General features: G+C 40.1%; 1 protein-coding gene across 3 annotated transcripts in view; it reads right to left on the bottom strand.

The window, feature by feature from the left end:
* Positions 1–22,077, bottom strand: part of LOC136580407 (uncharacterized) — an 83,302-nt gene that overhangs the window by 11,901 nt on the left and 49,324 nt on the right. For 2 of the 3 annotated variants that reach the window (XR_010786956.1, XM_066580961.1), the window contains exons 1-5: positions 16,215–16,285; positions 9,233–9,433; positions 5,191–6,627; positions 3,767–3,859; positions 402–506 (exon numbers count right to left, since the gene is read on the bottom strand). Coding sequence is in view for 2 of the 3 variants with exons in the window: in XM_066580961.1 (XP_066437058.1) it covers positions 402–506; positions 3,767–3,859; positions 5,191–6,627; positions 9,233–9,380 (1,783 nt within the window). In the remaining variant the exon portion in view is untranslated. Of the gene's footprint in view, positions 1–401; positions 507–3,766; positions 3,860–5,190; positions 6,628–9,232; positions 9,434–16,214; positions 16,286–22,077 lie in introns of those variants that run through there. The other variant, XM_066580962.1, reaches the window with a different exon arrangement.

The raw sequence follows: 22,077 nt of genomic DNA, 5'->3' as shown, positions 1-22,077 counted from the left end.
AATAACACCAATCTGGGTAACATATAATATGCTGTATAACTTTTATTACATTGGGAAGAAGGGGAGGTAGATGGGAAAAACGTTCAGAAATTCCGCCATTGTTTGGGGGTTTTGTTTTTACAGTGCTCACCGTACAGTAGAAACAACATGATGACTTTCTTATCTGCATTAGCACGATTACTGTGATACCAAGCTTATATTGTTTTTTTTCTTTTAATTTTACTACTTTAGCACATTTTTTAATAAAAACAATGGAATCTGCATCGCCGCATTCTAAGATCCATAACATTTTTATTTTTCCGGTAACAAAGCTATGAGAGGTCTTGTGGTTTCTTTTAATAGGAAGAGTTGTAGTACTATTTTGAGGTACATGTGACTTTTGGATTTGATGCAACACTTACTTTCAAGCGCCAGAGGAAGCTTTTCCAATGTAAAGAGAAGGAAGCTGATAATCACAAACTCCATCAGACCAGTGACAAGCAGCAGAACAATATTAGCATGAGCAGCTGAAAAGACAATGCGACAACAATGAATTGTCATTGAGGATCTGATTGGTAGAAGACTATGTAGTCATATCTACAGACTCATCATCCAATGGCAACTAAGTGTCCTAGTCATTTAGTAACTAAAGCCATCAAATGATGTGAGTAGTCAGGGGCAAGTGCCTGTCCCAGGATCTTGTGAAGGATTGCACATACAGGGTGAAGACAAAAACAGTCCTTGATTTTAAGTAGTTATCTGCTAAAACTCAAGGACTATTTTTCTGCTCACCCTCCATAGTGAATTATATGTAAACATGTCCTTTGTGTATGTTGAATGTGGAAATACATTTACCTCTTTAAGGACCAAGCAGAGTAAATATATGACGCTTGGTCCTGGGCTTTAAACCACCGACGATAGCAGATGTATGGCCTAGGATTAAAGCCCCTGCTCCTGCAATCAAGCAGGAGCGCTACATACTAAAAAGTGAAAGTGGAAGTATTACTTCCATTATGCAACCTGGTGATTGCAACTGCCGGGTGCCTTCTGTTACAGCAGAGCTGCAGGGTCCTAGCTGACCCTGATCAACTCTATTGTCACTTTAGGGGAATGTTTTTCCCTGTAACTGCTGCTCATATGGATGCATATGGAGTTACAGTGAAAAAGTATGAAATAATAAAAAAAAAACTATGTAAATGACCTCCAGAGGTCTTATATGATATAATGGGTAACATAGATGGTAAAAAAATAGTTACAGAAATAAGTAAAAAAAAAAAAGAATAAAATAAAAATATATACATAATAAAGAAATTGACCCAAAGCCGACGCCAACCAAAATCGTTGCCATATGCGCCATGTAATCCAAAACTATACATGTTATATATCAAAACGTCTTAAACAACATGAGGAAACCATTCCTATACTTTATTTTAGCGTAGATATACTGATAAAAAAAAACTATAAATTAAAAAAAAATGTTTTTGTTAGCTTTTTAACCCCAATAAAACAAAAAAAAACAAGAAAACAAAGTTAGTGGAAAAAAAATTTAAAATAGCCCTATATTTCACGGGGGGAAAAAACGCAGCAAAAATAATTTTGGTAACTGAAAGAAAAAAAAATACGACAGCTAAACCGCCACATGGGTAAAATCCCTAAAAAGTGTCTGGTCCTTAAGGTACAAAGCAGCCTGGTCCTTAAGGGGTTAAGTAAAAATGATTATTCTGTCCTAATTTTCCTAGATCAATTAAACATTATTGATCACTGAATTAACTATAAAAGCCACTACTATTTTTTATAAACGACTAGCCCTTATTTCTTAACTGCAGTCATATCTGATATCATTACCTCTGAACTAGGACCAGAACAGTAAACAGATGACTGGTCGGGGTGTTGAGAGTCGAATCCCACCCATCTGATATTGATGAACAAACCTGGGTGTAGGTCACTAATATTTGAGCTAATTAAATAGATAAGCTGATATTTTATCAGTAATTGACAGCTATTTGTAGATGCACAGTCATCATGTGGAAGGCTGTCAATCACTGATAGCTCCACCCATTGGACTGTTCAACTCACAATGTGCAGAGATATAAATTAATAAAGTACAAGTTAACAGGTAACAGGTGCCCTTTAACACTTATCTGCCTTAGTAGTTGGTGTTCTGGTCATTAGACATTAATAAAATACCAGTATGCCCCTCCCCTTAACTTGAAATTCACTAAGAACCCCAATTATTCTGGATACAAACTTGATATAATATCCCACCATTAAGCATAAAAATGAATATGTTAAACGTCTACTTTTTCTTTTAAACATGAGGGTCTATGAGCGACTAATGACAGATAGATGCTCCCTCTGGAGCCCTCCGTGGAATGGATATGTTCTGTGGGTATGTTGAGTTAAGGGTAAAGACAAGTGAGAACAACCAGATTCAAACATTCAGATCAATGTCAAGTGGCCGTTTAAAGAGGACTCGTCATGAGATAAATTCAGTGCAGCCCCGCTGATTCTATCCACATTCTGTTTTTCATATTCACCTCCGTTTGCCTGGACTGCCTCTTTTCAGGTCCAGCTGCCAGCGTTGTTAATGTGTCAGTGAGGAATTGAAGAGGGGACTAGATGTCTTTCTAGAATGCTATGATATTACAGGATATAGACATTAGGTGACCAGTGGGGTTGATGATCTCAAATGTTGATCCAGGGATTACTCTGGCTGCCATTATGGAATCAGGAAGGAATTGTTTTCCTCCAAATGAGTTAAATGACTACTTGGGTTTTTTTTTTGCCTTCCTCTGGACCAACAAGGAAGGGGGTTGAAGCAGGCTGAACTAGATGGACATTGTCTTCATTCAGCCTAACATACTATGTTACTAGTTGAGCAGTTTCCACTGCTGACTGTCAATAGGTGATGTCGGACTTTGTTGACAGTGAGCGGTGGAGACCTCCCACTTGACACATTGACAGTGTGTATAGCTAGACCTAAGAAGAGCCTGTCCAAGCGAAGGTAGGTGACTATGAAACAAAAAAGGGATCTTGAATCTCTTTCTCATTGCGGTCCCTTTTCCATTTTCTCAGTGGTCTTGAATGTTGGACCTCAATCTATCCTTGCAACACCTTATTCTCTGGCCGATCTATCCCACTTCCTTAGGGCTTATTCAGACGATCGTATATCGGCTGGGCATCCCTCTCTGCAGGGGGAGGAGGCTGGAAGAGTTGGGAGCAGGATGCCATATATGGGCCGGCGTAAATACCCGGACGATATACGGTCGTCTGAATAAGCCCTTTGGCTTGGTTACAGTATTTTGTGTCACACCAGGAATGTGAATTTTATTTTTCGTTTGTTTTGTAGTTATTCCCTCTATTGTTAACATTATTTCACGATTTAACATTGGTAACTTTAAAAAATTAAACATCGATAACTCTAAACTAAAAAATCCATAAATAAAGAATGTATTAAAAAAAAAAAAACAGGAATAGAGTCAAGGGGCCGAGGCTGCTACTTACTACTACTAATCCAAAGCAAAATCATTTTCAATCATGATTGAAAATAGAACCAAGTGATCCCATTTCCCGCTTTCATGTTGTGAGTCTGGATCCGAAACAAACATTTCATTCTCTCCTGGAAATGTTTTTGACATCTCTTTGCTTTGGCATTAATTTGACGCCTAGCTGAATTGCTAAATGTTTCTGTTAAGATGCAAAGACCGTACTAGACCTTCCATTTTTCTGCTAATCTCTAAACAAGCTCTTCATTTGCCTGTAAGTAATAATTACAAATTATACTCACCAAAGGCTATTAGAAATAGGTCGACTACCATAAAAGCAATTGCACCAGCTGTGAATCCTCCATCATTATCTGCAGGGATTCCTAGCAAAGAACCTAAGGAGAAACATTTATTAGATTTACAGATCCCCGAGGAACGCTGTTGTTCATTAGATCTTGCAAAGTTGGATGCTCTTTGCATTAAATAGAAAATGGAAACATTTTAAACAATTTTATATTCTTAAACAGAAGCTACCCTTTCATCTAACTTTTGGCATGTCATAGAGACATATCAAAAGTATTAATCAGTGGGAGTCCTGCTGCTGAGACCCCAGTTGATTGCTAGAATGAAGGAGCTGCAGGGCCCCCCACAGCTATCTTTGCTTCCGTAAACTGAATACGGCCACAGAGAGGTGTATAAAAAGCACTATGGATCTCTATGAGGCTGTCTTCAGTTGCCACTGTAAACCAGTGAAGATAGCTAAGGTGGCACAGCCTTGGGTGAGCTCAGCAGTTCTCTCATTCTAATGATCAGCGGCGGTCTAAGTAGCGAAACCCCCACTGATCAATAATTTTTACAGTGTTTTCCCAAAAATAAGACCTATCCCGATAATAAGCCCTATCCCGATTTTTTTGTGGGGGTGCTTAAAATATAAGCCAAGCCCTACCCCAAAAATAAGCCCTATCAACACTACATGAAAAAAGCAAGACTCACTTAGCAGGCGCCGTCCTGGTCCCTCCCACTGATCTTCAGTGCTTCGGCAGGCTTCCGTGCAGTCCTTAGCACCGACAGACCATCTCTTTCTGGTAACAGGGCTTAAATACCCCGCCTCCAGCAAGAGATTGCTCCGATTGGCTGAGGCAGCGCTCGTGAACCAATCAGAGCCGGCGCTCGATGAACCAATCACAGCCATTCAATGAATGTCTGGCTCTGATTGGTTCGCGAGTGCCGCCTCAGGGAATCAGAGCCAGACATTCATTGAATGGCTGTGATTGGTTTATCGAGTGCCGTCTCTGATTGGTTCACAAGCGCTGCCTCAGCCAATCGGAGCAATCTCTTGCTGGAGGCGGGGTATGCAAGCCCCGTTACCAGCAAGAGGTGCTCTGTCAGCACTGGTGACTACACGGAAGCCTGCCAAAGCATCGAAGGCCAGCGCGAGGGACCTGGGCGGCACCCACCCGAAAATAAGACCCTATGGCTTTTTGGGGACAAAAAATAATATAAGACAGGGTCTTATTTTCAGAGGAACACAGTGCATGTCTCCATGACATGTCAAAAATTAGCTGAAAGTATAGTTACTCTTTAATCGATAAGACTAAAATGTAAGAAGGAAAATATTTGGAAAGTTTTTCTGAAAACACACATTTCTATACTACATACATTGATTTTATAAATACATATATAAATTACAATATCTTTTTTTTGTATCTTGTAAAAAATGCCATACCTGCAAAACGTAGCCAAACCCAGGTAGCCCAGATAGCAGAGAAGCAAAAGGGCAGAACTGAGCCAAACCTTCGTCCAGCTTGAACATCAATTCTACAGACGTACAGCTGCATAATAGCACCCGGTATAAGTACCCAAGGAATAGATAGATGTGCTTCAATTGTATTGTCCAATGAGCTCTGAATAGCAGCAAGGGCCGCCAATCCATTACAGATATAGAATATGGGGTCTGAAGGACGAGAGCTGAGATTCTCCTTGATGTCCAACTCTTGACCTTGCCTCTTAAGGCATTTTCTGCCCCAAAGTAGGACATTTTCAAACTTGGCCTTGGATACGATTATATTTCCAATAGGTATTAACACTTTCTCTGCAATGGAGTTAATAAGACTGGCAAATGTAGTGTAAAGAGAAATTGCGGTATATATGCTGCAGGTCACTCCAAAAAATATATATCCAGCTCTGCTTGGGATCTGCTGGATTGTAGAAACAGTCACGACAGCAAATAGCATATTATTTATCACTTCCAGTAAGTCCTTATTTAATGACAAAAAACAAAAGAGACATGAAACAGCCAAAAAGAACCAGTCACCGACCATTGCCTCTCTGCTCTTGCTGGTATTCTCAGATGTGAGAACTACTGAAATTGTAAACTCTTCCCAAGATTTAACCAACCAGAAGATCCCATGGAATGCAAATTTAGTAGCATAGTAGACGTCATCTCGTAGATAACTGTAGTAACTGGAACATACTTGGGAAAGGACATTGATGCTGATCCAGATAGAACCTACATAGAAGCTTTTAATGTATCCAAAGCAGTAAAAGGCCATGATAAAAGGTGAGATGGTATCACACAGGTAGCCCGCTGCCATGGGCTCAGCATATTTGGTATTTTTCTTTTTCTCCTCTCCAGTTGCTTTAGAAGAGTTACGATTGGCGGAACCAAGAAGTAGAACATTGAAAAGGGGATTTCCAAATCCTGGAAGTACGTATCTCTGGGTGATACCTTTCAGAAGTAGAGCTGCTGCTCCATAAAGTCCACACAACATAATTATTAACTCCGTGACCCCAGATACCACTAAAGCCCAGCGACCGAAGAGCCCCACTGCCTCAAATATTAAAGTCAAAGTAATGGCCCCAAATACAAAAGGCATGATATAGTTGACTGTTGCTGAACAGAATGACAGGATGAAGGCTATAGTAATGTAGGCTACAAGTCCAGCCACTGCACTTTCGTTGACTGGAAGAGGAGTCAGAATATCTACTGATGAACTGTTGTGCAGCTGGGAGTCGGAGCCCACAATGATTCGTGTGGCACCATAGCTGCTCCATAAGGCAGAGAAGGCAAGGAAGGCAGTGCCAGCTAGATGATCATATTTTCGGAAAGACAAGAGTCCAGCAACGAGTTGACTTATGCCTCCGATCAGAATCAGATGAACACCTGCAATATTGAAATGAGAAAGATTGCATTTAATTTTGTTAAGCCTGCTTCATACCTATGCTAAACAGCTGACACACATGAGCAATGGCCATCATAGCTTCAGCCGCAGCCATTTAACCCCTTAAATGCCACAGTCAATACTGATCATGGCATCTAACTGGTAGACAGTGCAGAGACCTCATGTAATTCTATCACAAAGTGTCCGTGGTTGCTAAGGCTGCCTGAAGCCTATTGAAGGATCTCAGCCATCTTATATGAAATAAGTAGTTGGTGTATTTATATGTATATATATATATATATATATATATATACATACACACACACTAGTATTAGGAAATTATAGTACCAGTGTTACTGTTTATAAGACCACCCAGCTCGGCTACAGGCACGTCTCACACACACACACACTGTTCTGCTACATGCACATCACACACACACAACTCTGTTATGTAGGTTTCGCATATGAGCTGCATGTGTTTTATGTGCTTCAGCTGGTGGCTGAGGTGATGTCGTGGCTTGTTGCTGTTTCATGTAAGCGGCATTAGCTTCACGGCGACGTTGAACCCTCTGTGGTGGTGACATGTTTGCACGACAGCGACGATTTGTTTCAATACTGGACAACGGTTCAAGATTAGATGAAGGCTGGACTGGTGTTGGCAGCATTAGCACTTGAGATGACATGATATCACGTTCAGGAGATGTGAAGATAGTAGTGAAAGACTATACTTCAATGCTGTTGGTCAGTATGCTCTGCAAGCTATGTATGTGTAAAGGACCTATGAGAAATCACCATCATGTGATCCGGGGGGCGGAGCTAAGCCGGTAATAACTGGCATCACAGGTGCTGTCAGGCTCTGCATGTAACTCACACGCCACGCACACAAATTGGACGGACAAGTAGTCGTTAGTAGTTTGATTGGTGTTGCTTTTGCTTTTGCCCCTGCCGTTTGTATTGCCAATACCACCTCTCTATAGACTTTTCCTGCTTCCACCTAGGAACACTAAGGTGGCCAAGGTTCGGGATGTGGGGCTGCTCTTGTTTAGCGATCTCCCCGCCCTAGGCAGGAGTATTTCCATACCTAGTTGATGGGGCTAGATTCCCTTTCTTTCCCCTTGGGTTTGTCTGTTCGTGGTTACTGGTCCAGTGTGAACACTGCCTTACGTCCATGCTAGTCGTAATGCATTTACACTCCGCGCGGACGTAACAATAGCAACAGAAAACTATTTTTTTGAGGATTTTCATCTTTTAAAAGTACTAAAACATAAAAACTATTATATATTTTGTAGATTTTTACTTGTCCCACAAAATCAAACTCTTACGGTTATGTTGATAGAAAAATTTTAAAGTTATAGCTCTTGAAAAGCAGAGATAATAAAACAAAAAATTGCACAGAAGTAAAAGGGAAAGTGAAGAATTTACATAACCAAAGCAACTCAATAAAACTATGTGGGAATTTATCAGGGGAATTTTTGATGCCAGTTTCCTGGCAACTTTTCTTCTCTTCTCCAGTCTAAATACACAACTAATGTATCAAATATTGCACAATGTTGATACATTTGTCCTATCTGTAAATATGTATTAAAATAGAGGTGTGACGTCACTTTCTACACCACCCAGCTACTGGGGTGAGATTGCGACAAACTGCAACCTTTTTAGAAAGTTGCATATCATGAATATCTCTAGAAGCCTCGCTCCACTCAAACTCCTCCCCTTTTTGTCAAGCTTTGAAAAAGTAGAATAAAAGACATAACATCTATTTGATTTTTTGGTGTAGATCAACAGTAAATTTGTCTAAATTGACAAAAAAAAGCATAATTTACGCCAGAATTCTAGCACAGCACTAATAATATATGTGCTGCAATTAACTCTTTTTTTAATCTATATAATCTTTATTGAAAAGGGAAACAAGTAACCAGAAAAGCAATGAGGCTTATTTACTTAAGCCAATGTTTCACCCACTGGTTTAAGTAAATCCTGTGCCTGGCTAGGAGGGACAAACATATCAAGAGGCTCAAACTTCTTAATGCCTTTGTTTCACCTGGCAGCACTCCCATGTCCCAGATGGAACCTACACTAGCTCCGAGCTGGCAACTACAATATGAACCTGTGCAAGACAAGTATATACATAAAATAAACAATATAGAACATACTATATTACCTTCTTGCATAGGCACTTTTTCATAGTTGCACTTTATAAGGGGTCTTGGCAAATGTAAATAGTATTACTGGAATAACTGTTTTATGTAAGCAGATAGTTGTAAGAGCAGCACCACTTCCTCACACTGGAGTAACACAACAGACCGTCCCGGATGATAGTCTTTCATACATCCAAATAAAGTGCAATTCCAAAATAAAATAGGTTAGGATGTTAGCGTTCACTTTGCTAACTGTTTTCTGTAAATGACCCTCCATATTAGTAAATCAGATCCACAACTGCAGCGCTAATAGATGTGAAGTTGAGGCCGTGGCTCATAGTACATACAATGGAAAAAGACTGCATATTAAGTAGTTATTGTATAACTGTATTGTATATAAGCAGTTCTTGTAATAAGTAAATAACTTGGTATGTTTCAGTGCACTATATATACAGAGTGGGATTCTTACCTGCAAGAATATTCTCCACCCCTCCAGTACTAATAGAAGTATGGAAAACGGAAAAGTTTTGCATACAAACTAGGAATGCACTAACAGCATTCGCAAGGAGCCCCAACACCGCCGGCTCACTGTAAAACACCGCAGGGAACCCCTCCATGTCAGGTGTCCTTTATTCGAAATGTTTAGTCAAGTAACGATGCAAGTAGAATCCTAAAGAAAAGCAGAAACAAGTCAATCCTCTAAATCATCGTAAATTTGTATTAATTGTGCAGAGACAACAGTTAACATGGCAAAGAGCAACATTTGTGCTAAGTTTGCGGTTAAAGGCCCTTTTACATGCAAAGATAATCTTTCAAACAACTGAAAGATTTAGCGATCTATTTGCATAAAATGTTAATGGCCATTTTTGGCTGTTTGAACGAATTTTGAGTGATAATTGTTGCATGTAAAAGGGCCTTTTCTCGCAGGTCCATGCATTTTGAAGTTGAGTTAGCTTAAGAGGACTTACCAGCCTTAAAGTATGTGCTGAAAGCTTAATTACCATATAAGGCTGTATTCACACCAGCATTGTGTGTCCTGCACAATTTCGATTTCTCCGTTCCGTCTTTAGTAACAGAAAAATGGAAATAAATGCTTCCTCCTTCTCTCCATTTATATAATTGGGGGCTCAGTTTATACATTTGTCTTCCATTTGTTTCCAACCCATTAGGTTTTGTTTTGGGTAAATCTGCACATTGTACTTTAGTTTTCTCTGCTACCGGGTCTGTTCACATTGGTGCAAAGTGCACCCACACCATAATTGAACCGGCTGGGCAGCCTTATTAGTCCCCGGTGTCATCGATTAACACCGCTAAATCACGCAGCTTAGGGCGAGCACCCACTGGCGATTGCGTTTTCCGCGGGAAAAAACGCAGCGTTTTCGCCGCATTTCCCGCGATTTTTCCGCGCATTTTTCGCGGCGTTTTCGCAGCTTTTCCGTTAATTTCCATTGACATTCATGGGTGCATTAGGAGAAAAATAAGGACACATATGCAACTGACAGTTCCTATGTTAAAAACGCAAGCGCAACGCAAAAAAAACGCCAGTGGACAGGAACACATGTTATCTCTATGCCTGTGCAGGAAAAACGCAAAACGCAAAACGCAGGTAAAAAAACGCCAGTGGGTGCTCGCCCTTAGTGTGAGATTTCGGGCACTATAAGCCCCAATGGTGCCTTGGGTGTGCAAAAACACAGAATGTGAGGGAGCCCATTGAAATCAATTGTGTGCAGAAGCCCTTGGGCAACTCATCACATAGGCATAAACATATTTACACCACGCATTTGTGCAATGGGCATTGCATTTTTGCATGTACGTGTTTTATTGTACTTTTTCGCGTGCAAATGATGTGCATTTGTGTGCAAAAAAAAAAAAAAAACTCAACCATGCTTCCATTTATGGAAATGGGCAATTAGTGTAGTTAGTTCAATATGTGCAAGAGTGCAAGGAAATGAACAAAAACGAGCGCACAAAATACGCCTACGTGAACAGACCCATTGAAATCGTTGGGTTCTGTTCACTGTGTATTGCGTGCGCAAACTTTTTGTACATAATATGCTACACAAATACATTTGTGGGAATGCGGCCTAAAAGGGAACCTGTTACTAATTTTATGCTGCCCAAGCCACAAGCCGCATGAACCTGGTGCAGGTATGTACATTGAGGTCTTGAATGTCTTATACAGAAGTGCTTCAGAATAACCGTACTTTGAAGATCCACTCTGAACGGAGCTCTGCGTCATGGGGGTTGGACCTCGCCAATGATTGGTTGGCTGAGTTCTTGCTAATATCGTGCACCGAAATCTTTATGTATATTGCCGCAATATTGAAACGTGCCTTTCTGCCAAACCATACCCTTATACCTTACACCCCTTTTTAAATTGCATATAACGCATTTAACCCCTTGAGTGGCACGCCCGGAAATTTTCCGGGACGAGCTCCACTGCTCATAGCGACATAGCCCGGAAGATTTCCGGGCTATGTATCACTGTGGGAGCTGCAGAGCACACTGCCACAAGCTGTGACATTGTGCTCTGCCTGCACAGTCCCACAGAGAACAAAGCAAGGGCTTTGAAAAACCAGCAGAAGATATTGTCCATGTGCCGGCAATCTCCTGCTTTGTTTACAAGTTGCCATAGAGACCATCGGCTTGTCAGAAGCAAGCCGATGGTCTCTGTGACAGGGAGAGCTTGGTGCTTGGCGGTCAGAGGACAGCTAGGTAGAGATCAGAGAAAACCTCCGATCTCTGCTGTGTTAACCCCTTACATGCTGCAGTCTATGTGACTGCAGCATGTAAAGGGCTGTCACTGCAGCATGTAAAGGGCTGTCACCATCTGACCCCCAGAATGTGATCAGGGGTCCTGATGGGTCCCTGTGGAAGTCCCCTAAAGGAACAAAACAAATGTAAAAAAAAAAAAAAAGTTAAAAAAATTATTTAAAAAATTATAAAAACACTTGTCTCCCTTTACTTTGTAAAAATCAAAAATACAATCACACACATGGTATCCATGCGTCGTAATGACCCAGAGAAGGAAGTTAATACATTATTTAACCCCTTAATGACATGGCCCCTTTTTTTCTTTTTTCCCCATTTCTTTTTTTCCTCCCCCTTGTTTAAAAAAATCACAACTTGTCCCGCAAAAAAACAAGCCCTTATATGGCCATGTCAATGGAAAAATGAAAAAGTTATGGCTCTTGAGACGCAACTGCAAAATTAGTTGAAATTCAATGATTAGACCATTTTAAAAAACCTGCCCTGGTGGGCACGACAGGGTGGTAGGAAACCCGCCACTCAAGGGGTTAATGTCAAGTTAAAGTTTGCTACACCATGGCATGTACTGTTTAACTATCAAGTTAAAGTTTGTATTATCTGAGACATCTAAAGACTGCTTGAACTTTGATTCTTTGTGTTAATATTGATGTAGTATTTTGTATTTGCATAGCTTTTCCAATGATATATAACACCATATACCCTGTTTCCCTGAAAATAAGACATAGCATGCTTTTCCAGAATTTTTGAGGATGCAAAATGATTTTTCAGGCTTTTTGAGGATGCTTGAAATATAAGCCCTACTCCAAAATTAAGCCCTGCTAACAGTTAATTAAAAAAGTCAATTTAGATAGTGTCCAGGCAGCTATACATGTAAAGAAGTTAAACCCTTTTGAACAAAAATTAATATAAGACATTGTCTTATTTTCGGGAAAACAGGGTAGTACTGCATGGTGGTCAATATGTTGCCTTTTTATTTACTTTATATTGACAACTCCATGTTTCCTGTTTTACTTATCAATGTTCTTAATTCTAGGTGCACACTAGTGTACTTGGGGCCCCGTTGTACCCTATAGGGCTATTCTCAATGACAGCTTTTTCACACGAACCCATTGTCCACATTGGAAAAAATTCATGGTGTGCCCTATCACTGTCCTTATCATCGACGACAAATAGGACGTGTCAATGCATGAGGATATGCTGTGCCGCTGTATATCGGATGGCCACGAAGTGGTGTCTGTGGGCTGTTCCATGCGTGTTGCGCCTGCACCTAGCCTCAGGGTACCTTCACATGTGGAGTATTAGCTGGGGGCTTTCTGTAGTGGAAAAGCTGCAGCAAGTACTAAATGTGCAGCGGCCAAGTCCGCATTTAAGTGGTATGGATTTGGACGTGTTTTTAATTACTGCGGAATTTAACCCTTTTATTTCAAGCGTTGAATTTCGCAGAATACATTTGCATACTGAAGATTTAGAATCCATGGCATTTTTCAAAACTGTTGTGGATTTGTTGAATTTTTAAAACTCCCTCCTTGTGGTTTGTACTATTAAGGGCGCCTACCCACTTGGGTTGCCGATTTTCACGCGTGAAAAACGCGGTGTTTTCGCGCGTTTTTTGCGCGTTTTCCGTGGCGTTTTTCGCGGCGTTTTTTGCGTGTTTTTTGCAGCCCTCCATTGACAATCATGGGTGCATTCAGAGAAAAATAAGGAGACATATGCAACTGACAGTTCCTATGTGAAAAAAACCCACGAAAAAAAAACCCCAGATGGACAAGAACACATTCTATACTAATTGCTCTTGAGAAAAAATGCAAAACATCACAGGAAAAAAAATCGCAAGTGGGTAGGCGCCCTAATGCTGCAAAATCGTTGCTGTGATTAAAGGTGGCCTTATAGTAAGTAAAGATAAAGTCCCCTGGTGCAAGCACCAAGTCAGGACTGACTCCTTGGGTAACGTCCGACTGTTTTTGAAGGATGGTTTGCCATTGCCTTCTTTTATAAGCGACGCTGCAGAAAACTAAAACCTTCCATCACTTTCTGATGTATGTACTAATCTATGTGTCATCATGTCCATACCGGTAGTTAGAAGGTCAATTCCATTTGGTTATTGAATAGTAATGTACCGTGACTGTTGTGCCCTGACTACTGTTGTAGCTGTTCTGTGATACAGTTGATATAACACAAGGAGGGTTATCTGGAAAAGGTATAAAATTAGCAACTGCGGGTTCTGTCTACATATAGGTGTGTATATCTGTCTGTCTGTCAATCTTAATACAATTATGTATCCCTTTAACGACCGCCCATATGTCTTTTGATGGAGGCTGCATCAGAAGCCTGGCATGGGAGAGCGGGTGCTCGGCTGTCAGCCTGGCACTTTCTCTAACAGCGGGGACCGAATGAAACCACAGGTTTTCCTTTATATGTCGCAGTCAGTGCAACCGCAGCATATAAAGGGCTGATGGAAAAAGGAGGCTTCTTGTCTCATCCATCAGACCCTCATGATGTGATCCTGATAGATTGCTAATAGAGATGAGCGAGTGTACTCGGAAAAGCACTGCTCGCTCGAGTAATTTGCTTTATCCGAGTATCGCTGTGCTCGTCCCTGAAGATTCGGGTGCCGCTGCGGCTGACAGGTGAGTCACAGCGGGGAGCAGGGGAGAGCGGGCGGGAGAGAGGGAGAGAAAGATCTCCCCTCCGTTCCTCCCCGCTCTCCCCTGCAGCTCCCCGCTCCGTGCCGGCACCCAAATCTTCAGGGACGAGCACAGCGATACTCGGATAAAGCAAATTACTCGAGCGAGTAGTGCTTTTCTGAGTATGCTCGCTCATCTCTAATTGCTATGTTACCCAATGGCTTGAAAATGGCCTTGGAGTCTGTCAGCTATAGTATCCTATGACCAAGCTTTATAGGCATTCTATACTGAAGTATAGTAGTGTATTAGAAGAATGATAAACTATGGTAATATTCAAGTTCCCTAGTGGGATAAAAAGTAAAAAGTCAAGAGTATAAAAAAATAGTAAAAAAAAATTATAAAAATAAAAACATCAAAACCCCACCTTTCCCCTTTTACTATGTAAAGAAAAAAAACAAACATGTGGTACCACTGCTTTCATAATGACCCAGGGAAAAACGTTAGTATATTTAACCCACACACCGCACGTCAGGAATAAAAAATACAAAAATCATGTCGAAAATAGCTCATTTCAGCTTACACAAAAACTAAATAAAAAGTGATCAAAATGTTGCATGGATCAATAAACGGTACCTTTAGAAAGTACAACTCACCTCACAAAGAAAACTCTTTACACAGCACCATTGACAAATAAGGAAAAATGTTAGCGGTCTTTCAATGCAGTGATAAACGTTATTTTTAAAGCGTGAAAAAGTTGCAAAAAAAAACCCTCTAACAATTTGGCATTGACGTAATTGTATCGGCCTGCAGAATTAATGTAACATATTATTTATACTGCACGGTGGACACTGTTAAAAATAAAAATTAAAAACATGCCAGAATTGCAGATTTTGTTAATCATGCCTCTAGAAAAAAATGGAATAAAAAGCGATCAAAATGTTAAATCTTCCCAAAAAAATGTATAAATGAATACTAGAGTTCATCCCACAAAAAACAAGCCCCCATAGAGCTCCATCCATGCAAAAATAAAAATGCTAAGACTCTTGGAATGCGGCGACACTAATTAAAATCTTTTTTATTTTAAGTGTTTTTTGTGTACAAAAATAGCAAAACATAAAAAAACTGTATAAACTTGGTGTCGCGGAATCGTGCTAACCCAGAGATAATATTGTCCCATTATTTATTTTGCAAACTGAACTCCATAAAAATGAAATCCAAAAAACAAATAGCAGAATGTTTTTTTTCTCCAAATCGCTTTAAAAAATGTATTAAAGTTACACAATACATTATATATATACCCAAAAATGATGCCATTAAAAAATAGAATCTGTCCTGCGAAAAACAAGCTCTCAAATGGCTACATTGATGAAAAAATTAAAAAGTTATGGCTCTAGGGATGGGATGATAAAAAAAAATAAATTAAAAATTAGTTGGTCATTAAGGCACAAACAGGCTTCGCCACTAAGGGGTTAAGATTAATCCTTTCCAATCCAATTTGTATTTAGCTTTTCCTAGGGGCTTACTCTTTTTCTGCCATTATACAACAGCACTATATGCTGGCTAAAGCCAGTATTGCATGAGATGACACATTGGACAGGCTCAAACAACAGAGAGGCTGGCAATATACAGTAAGAGAACCCCGACGGACATCTTCTAACATCGGAGCTGTGCAGCCTTAAATCATAATGTCTTTAGACGTCAGACAGTGGATTGGAAAGGGTTAAGAACATTCTTAAATTTCCCAAAGAAAGACAAAGATCTTCATCAGTGATTAAAATCGTCTTTTGACAGCTTTTCAGTTTGCCTTCCTTGGTCTTATTATACATTTTGAGGTTGTTTCTACAATTTCTCGTCAGTCACATGGTTACATCTCACTCATAATGTACACTGCAGTTATTAATTATCCTGTAAATACCACAATCAGCCTGTATTTCACTTTTTATGCACTTCAGCCTTTTCCAGAGTCTGCCAGCTGGTGAAGGCAGCAGGACTTCTTGCATACATGGAGCATACAGTATACTTCTGCCTATACATAACCAAGGGAAGCCTGACACTTACCTGCCAGGCAACAGCAATCCTGCGCTCCGTTCCAACATCCAGAGCTCCAGAATGACTACCTGTCGAACAGGTTTTATACTGTCTCTTACCCGTAGGGGTGGAGAGCTTCCTAAAAGTCATTTGAATTTTTGAAAGTAATTTTTGTTTCCTGCTGCGAGAAATGTTATTTTGTGACATCACAACTGGGAAACTTCCCCATTGTTTGTCTCTTTGATCATCTATGATATGTTAGAGCAATCATTATCAGAAGGTACACCATCCAGAGATATTCGATATCAGAAGCTATAAAGTCATTGCTGTGCTATTTATAGCAGTAATTACAGCAAGTACTTCGCAGGATAAACGTGCCGCAGATTAGGGTTGTATTTATAGCTGGGCAGCCCTAGGAGCTGTGTTTGTGAATACACCCAAAAGCAACAACTACAACTCCAAGAGGTACACTTTTCCAGTAATGTTGCCTTATCCATCTTCTATGTACCTTTAGCATTATCTTGTTTGTTCCAGATAGTGCTGCTCATTAAGATTGGCCATGCAATAAACTTGGGCCAATTTTTGGAAAATCGGGTTGGGCCAGCCTGACCCAAATTTTGGTGAAATTAACAGAAGAATCAGCTTTGCAGAAGAAGTCATCCTAGGTTCAAATCTGTCCACGGACAACATCAATATGCAGTTTTTATGTTACATGTGTTTATTCTTCTTCTTCTCTAAGTAGAGCAAGTGCAGTGGCTCAGATGTTAATACAGCTGTCTTACAGTGCTGGGGTTCTAGGTGCAAATCTGACCAACGGCAATATCTGTATGAAGTTTTTATGTTCTTTTTGTGCATATTTTTCTCCTTTTATGGAGACAAAAGAACAAGTGTAGTGGCTCAGATGTTAGTACTGCTGCCTTACAGTGCTGGAGTTTTAGGTTCAAATCTGACCAAGGGCAATAACTGTATGGAGTTTTTCAATGTCCATGCAGAAGTTGTCCTTGATGAGATTTGGACCTAGTAACCCAGCACTGCAAGGCAACAGTGCTGACTGCTGAGCCACATTCATTAAAGAAGCTTCTACTCCTCGCCATTCAATTTAAGGGCATTTGTTGTATTAGGGACCTTCTGAAGGCCAGATTCATGAACCTGATTTTTTCTCCTATTGCATTTAATGGGAATCTGGATTGGGTTGCCCCGATTATTTTTGGACAGTCGGGCTGAACACTCCTGGCTAGAGATGAGTGAGCGTACTCACTAAGGCAAACTATTCGAGTGAGTATTGCCTTATGCGAGTACCTGCCCGCTCGTCTCAAAAGATTCGGGTGCCGGCGAGGGAGAGCAGTGAGTTGCGGGAGTGAGCAGGGGGGAGCGGGGGGGAGAGAGTGAGAGAGAGATCTCCCCCCAGTTCCTCCCCGCTCTCCCCCGCCGCTCCCTGCCCCCCGCCAACACCCGAATCTTTTGAGACGAGCGGGCAGGTACTCGCATAAGGCACTACTCGCTCGAGTAGTTTGCCTTAGCGAGTAAACTCGCTCATCTCTACTCCTGACCCAATTATTCCAATAATCACTCATCACTAGCTCTAACACTATTTCATGAGGATCAATAGGTAAATTCAAACCAAATTACAATTACGGCTTCTTATAGGCACATCTTTTTCTTGTGGCCTTTTTTCTAGTATGTGAAAAACGCAACCTTTTTTTTCCATTTTTGTTTTTACTGCCCCACTTTTTAAAACAATCAGAATTCTTTTATTTATCCATCAACACAGATATATGAGGGCTTGTTTTTTGTGGGACAAGTTGTATTTTTCAATGTTTCTATATAATGTACCATGTAATGTACTGGAAAACCTTAAAAAATTCTAAGTGGAGTGAAATAGAAAACAAAACTAAATACCTGTAGTTTCTATTTTGGAGTATGTATAACTTTCTAATTGCTTTTTATTACATTTTTGCTTAGAGATGATGTGACCAAAAAAGCGCCATTCTGGCTTTTTTTTCTGATGATGTTCACCATATGTTAATGTGTTACTTCGATTTAATGGATGCAGTGATACCAAATAGGTTTTTTTAATTTAGATTTTTGTTTTATAAATATGGCAAAAAGTTTTTTTTCTAATAATAACATTTTTTAAAACTGATTTTTGGATCTTTTTTAGTCCCAGTAGGGGACATGAACCTGCGATGGTTTGATCACTTCTGCAATTTGATGAAATACCATAGTAATACATTATACTGATATCAGAAAGGCAATCCACAGTCATGGCTTAATAGACAATCTGCAATGGCAGCCCTGGGGGCTTTTAAACTATTGTATTTCAAGGAAAGTTTTTACCACAGCTGTAATCCATGTGTACCTGTCATTCCATAAGGAACGATTAGCAATGGGATAAAACTTAAAGGAAGGAGACACAGATTAGGTATTAGACAGTGAGGGTGATAAATGAGTGGAACAGGTTGCCACGGGAGGTGGTTAGTTCTCTTTCAATGGAAGTCTTCAAACAGAGGTTTGACAGACATCTGTATGGGATGATTTAGTGAATCCTGCACTGAGCAGGGGGTTGGACCCGATGACCCTGGAGGTCCCTTCCAACTCTACTGTTCTATGACTTTTTGATTACAATAGTTCAGCGTTTAATAATAGAGGTATCATTACACAAGGGCAGAAAGAGTATAAAATAAGTCTTTTTGCCAATGATATTTTCCTTACTTTAACCAGATCTCTCACTACCCTCCCAAACTTAAAGGCTACATTGGATAATTTTGAGGTAGTCTCTGGTCTCTCAGTAAATATAGACAAAACAGAAGCATGTTTATTAATACCCTGTTCAATATGCAAAAATTAATCAAACTCAATTTTGGTTTTCACTGTCCCCCACTATATCACCCATCTAGGTATTAAAATCACCCCCACCCTGAATTTCCTTTATAAATGGAATTACACGCCCCTGTTTAGCACCCTCAAACTAGAAATGAAAAAAATGGAACCAGTCCACCCTCTCCTAGGTAGGGTGCATAAACTCAACTAAAATAAACATCCTGCCACGACTCCTCTATCTATTTAGGTGCCTCCCAATTAACATCCCCCAACCACACATGAAAGCTATGCAACAGGCCGTCTCACAATTTGTTTGGAACAAGAGACCCCAGATTAAAGAGAAAATAATGTACTATTCACAGAAGAATATGGGGGCTATTCGCACCTAATTTACAAAAATATTACTATGCAGCACAGATGGCTCAGATCTCCCCCATGTTTGCAGGCCCAGGAGCTCCCCTCCCCTCTGGGCGGAGCTGGAGGCCTCCCTGTGGGTCAGAGAACTATCTTTTGGGACAAAAAATATGCAACACATCTGAAATACAACTCCTCGCACCTTCCACCTCCTTGCTGTTTGGAAATTAAACAGACTCAAAAACTCCTTAATCTCAGACCACCCACCACTACTCCCCATTATTCCCAACCTCACTTTTGCTCCCAGCCTACTAACAAATAGTTTTGCTTGGCGGCGAAGTAGAGGACTAATCTCACTACAACATTTTATCCACTAAATAGATCCATGACTTCAACAAATCTCAGAAAAATACTCAGTTCCAGGCCACTTGTGGCTGGAAACACGCCAGATATATAGCTTCTTGCAGTTGACGTTTCCTCAACTTCACTCTTGAATACCCAATACGCTGTTTAAGAGCCTTTGGTCTAGTCACCCCTTCAGCCTGGGACGATCTCTCTCCCATATAATAATATGAATGAATTCATGAGATGCTGGGAGAAGGACCTGAACATATTGTTCTCAACGGCAAGATAGCACCACTGCTGTGACCGTGGCCGAAACCTCCTACAAGTTATTACATAGGTCACACTACGTCCCCACAATGATACACAAGTTCTCCCCTACTACCTATCCTAATTGCTATAGAGGTTGCGGGGCACTGGGTCCGGTTTTGCATACCTGGTAGACGTGCCCAGCAGTGTGATCCCTGTGGAGGCAGGTAGCCAGTCTGTTTTCAAGAGTTTTGGGCAAGACATTTCCCCTCACCCCCTCGGTTTGCCTACTGGTGGACAAACCGACCGGGTAAACTAACCAACCTCACAAGCTCTCCCAGTTTATATGTATGGCGGCAAGGATCTACATAGCATCCCAGTGGTTGAAACCATCCCTTATTCTGAACCCCATCATAGCTGAAATCTCCAAAATGATGATCTGGGAAAAGCTGTCTGCTATGAGGGATGATTCTGTGGAGGGCTTCTTTAAGACTTGGAAACCATGGCCTGACTAATATCTAAATATCCCAAATATGTGGCGACTACTGACCTCATAGGAGTAAATCTCCTGAGACACATCACATAATGATACCAATAACATCCTATATACAAATGAGAATATTTTTCTTACAGATACAATAACGAGTGGAAGCCTATATGATATGTTTCATGTTTATTTGTTTAGTGGTTTGTCTACAATTTACAGTCTTAAGATTGTTTTGACTAAAGTCACCGCTGCGAGGGGTACTTTTGCAGCTCTTTATTATATAAAGTTATAGAAAAATCAAATAAACTTTTGAAACTAAATAATATTCGCCCAGGCACATATACGTCAGTAAGAAATGTAATGTCCTATTGTGACATTTGCCTGTCGCAAAAAGACAAAATGTAACCAGAAATTCTGTTTCTACATTTTTAGAAACAAATGAACAGGATTAACAGGACTGTGGATCTCAATTAAAACAGCCTAGCTACCAGGAAAAAGTCGCAAACTGAGAAGTCCTAAACAAGTCTTTCCAGTTCATTGTTTATTCTAACTGTGAGATTAGAAGTACATTTTTGATAGGTATATGAATGGGATAACATGACGACATTTTGCCGCTTATCACGTATTAACAGGTGAGCTGCTCTTTGCTTTATACAGCTCTCATAAATTTTTTCCTCCACCTCATAGAATTCTACTTAACATACATAGAATGAGGGTAAAGCTTGGCGTATGAGACAGGAAATAATTTCACTTGAGAGCGCCCTACATATATATATATATATATATATATATATATAAATAATATAGACTAGCTGATATACCCGACTTCGCCTGAGTTTGATACAAGTGTTTTCTTGTTTTTCTCATGCAGCATTTTATGAAGTCATAGTTACTTTAGAGTAACCCAAAAATAAAAAATGTATACACATAGACCCCCTATGTTATATAACTTCCCAGTGTTGTACAAGTGTCAAATTTGTCTTTGGGTCCTAAATAGGAAAAGTAAAGGGGTTGCAACTTAATTATTCAATTCTAAGTGCAAAAGTAAGTGACCCCCTATGTAATGTTACTAATAACACGTATCTGAATCTCACAAACATTAAATTTGCCATGTCCTAAATAAGAAAAGTAAAGGGGTCATAAGAACATTAATCAATTCTAAGAGTGAAAAAATATGCGATACATGAGATTGTTCTTTTTTCAGAAACTTTAAAGCCTAATGAAATGATTTACATACTGAGAAGAATCTGCCTCACCTCTATGTGTATATACTGAGGAGAATCTAACGCTCCTCTATGTGTATATACTGAGGAGAATCTAACGCTCCTCTATGTGTATATACTGCGGAGAATCTAACGCTCCTCTATGTGTATATACTGAAGAGAATCTAACGCTCCTCTATGTGTATATACTAAAGAGAATCTAACGCTCCTCTATGTGTATATACTGAGGAGAATCTAACACTTCTCTATGTGTATATACTGCGGAGAATCTAACGCTCCTCTATGTGTATATACTGAAGAGAATCTGCCTCACCTCTATGTGTATATACTGAGGTGAATCTAACGCTCCTCTATGTGTATATACTAAAGAGAATCTAACGCTCCTCTATGTGTATATACTGAGGAGAATCTAACGCTC

This window comes from Eleutherodactylus coqui, chromosome 10, assembly GCF_035609145.1.
Source record: "Eleutherodactylus coqui strain aEleCoq1 chromosome 10, aEleCoq1.hap1, whole genome shotgun sequence".
In the NCBI taxonomy this organism is placed as follows: Eukaryota; Metazoa; Chordata; class Amphibia; order Anura; family Eleutherodactylidae; genus Eleutherodactylus; species Eleutherodactylus coqui.
Note: the sequence above shows the minus strand (reverse complement) of the source record. Positions and strands in the feature narration are given on the sequence as shown.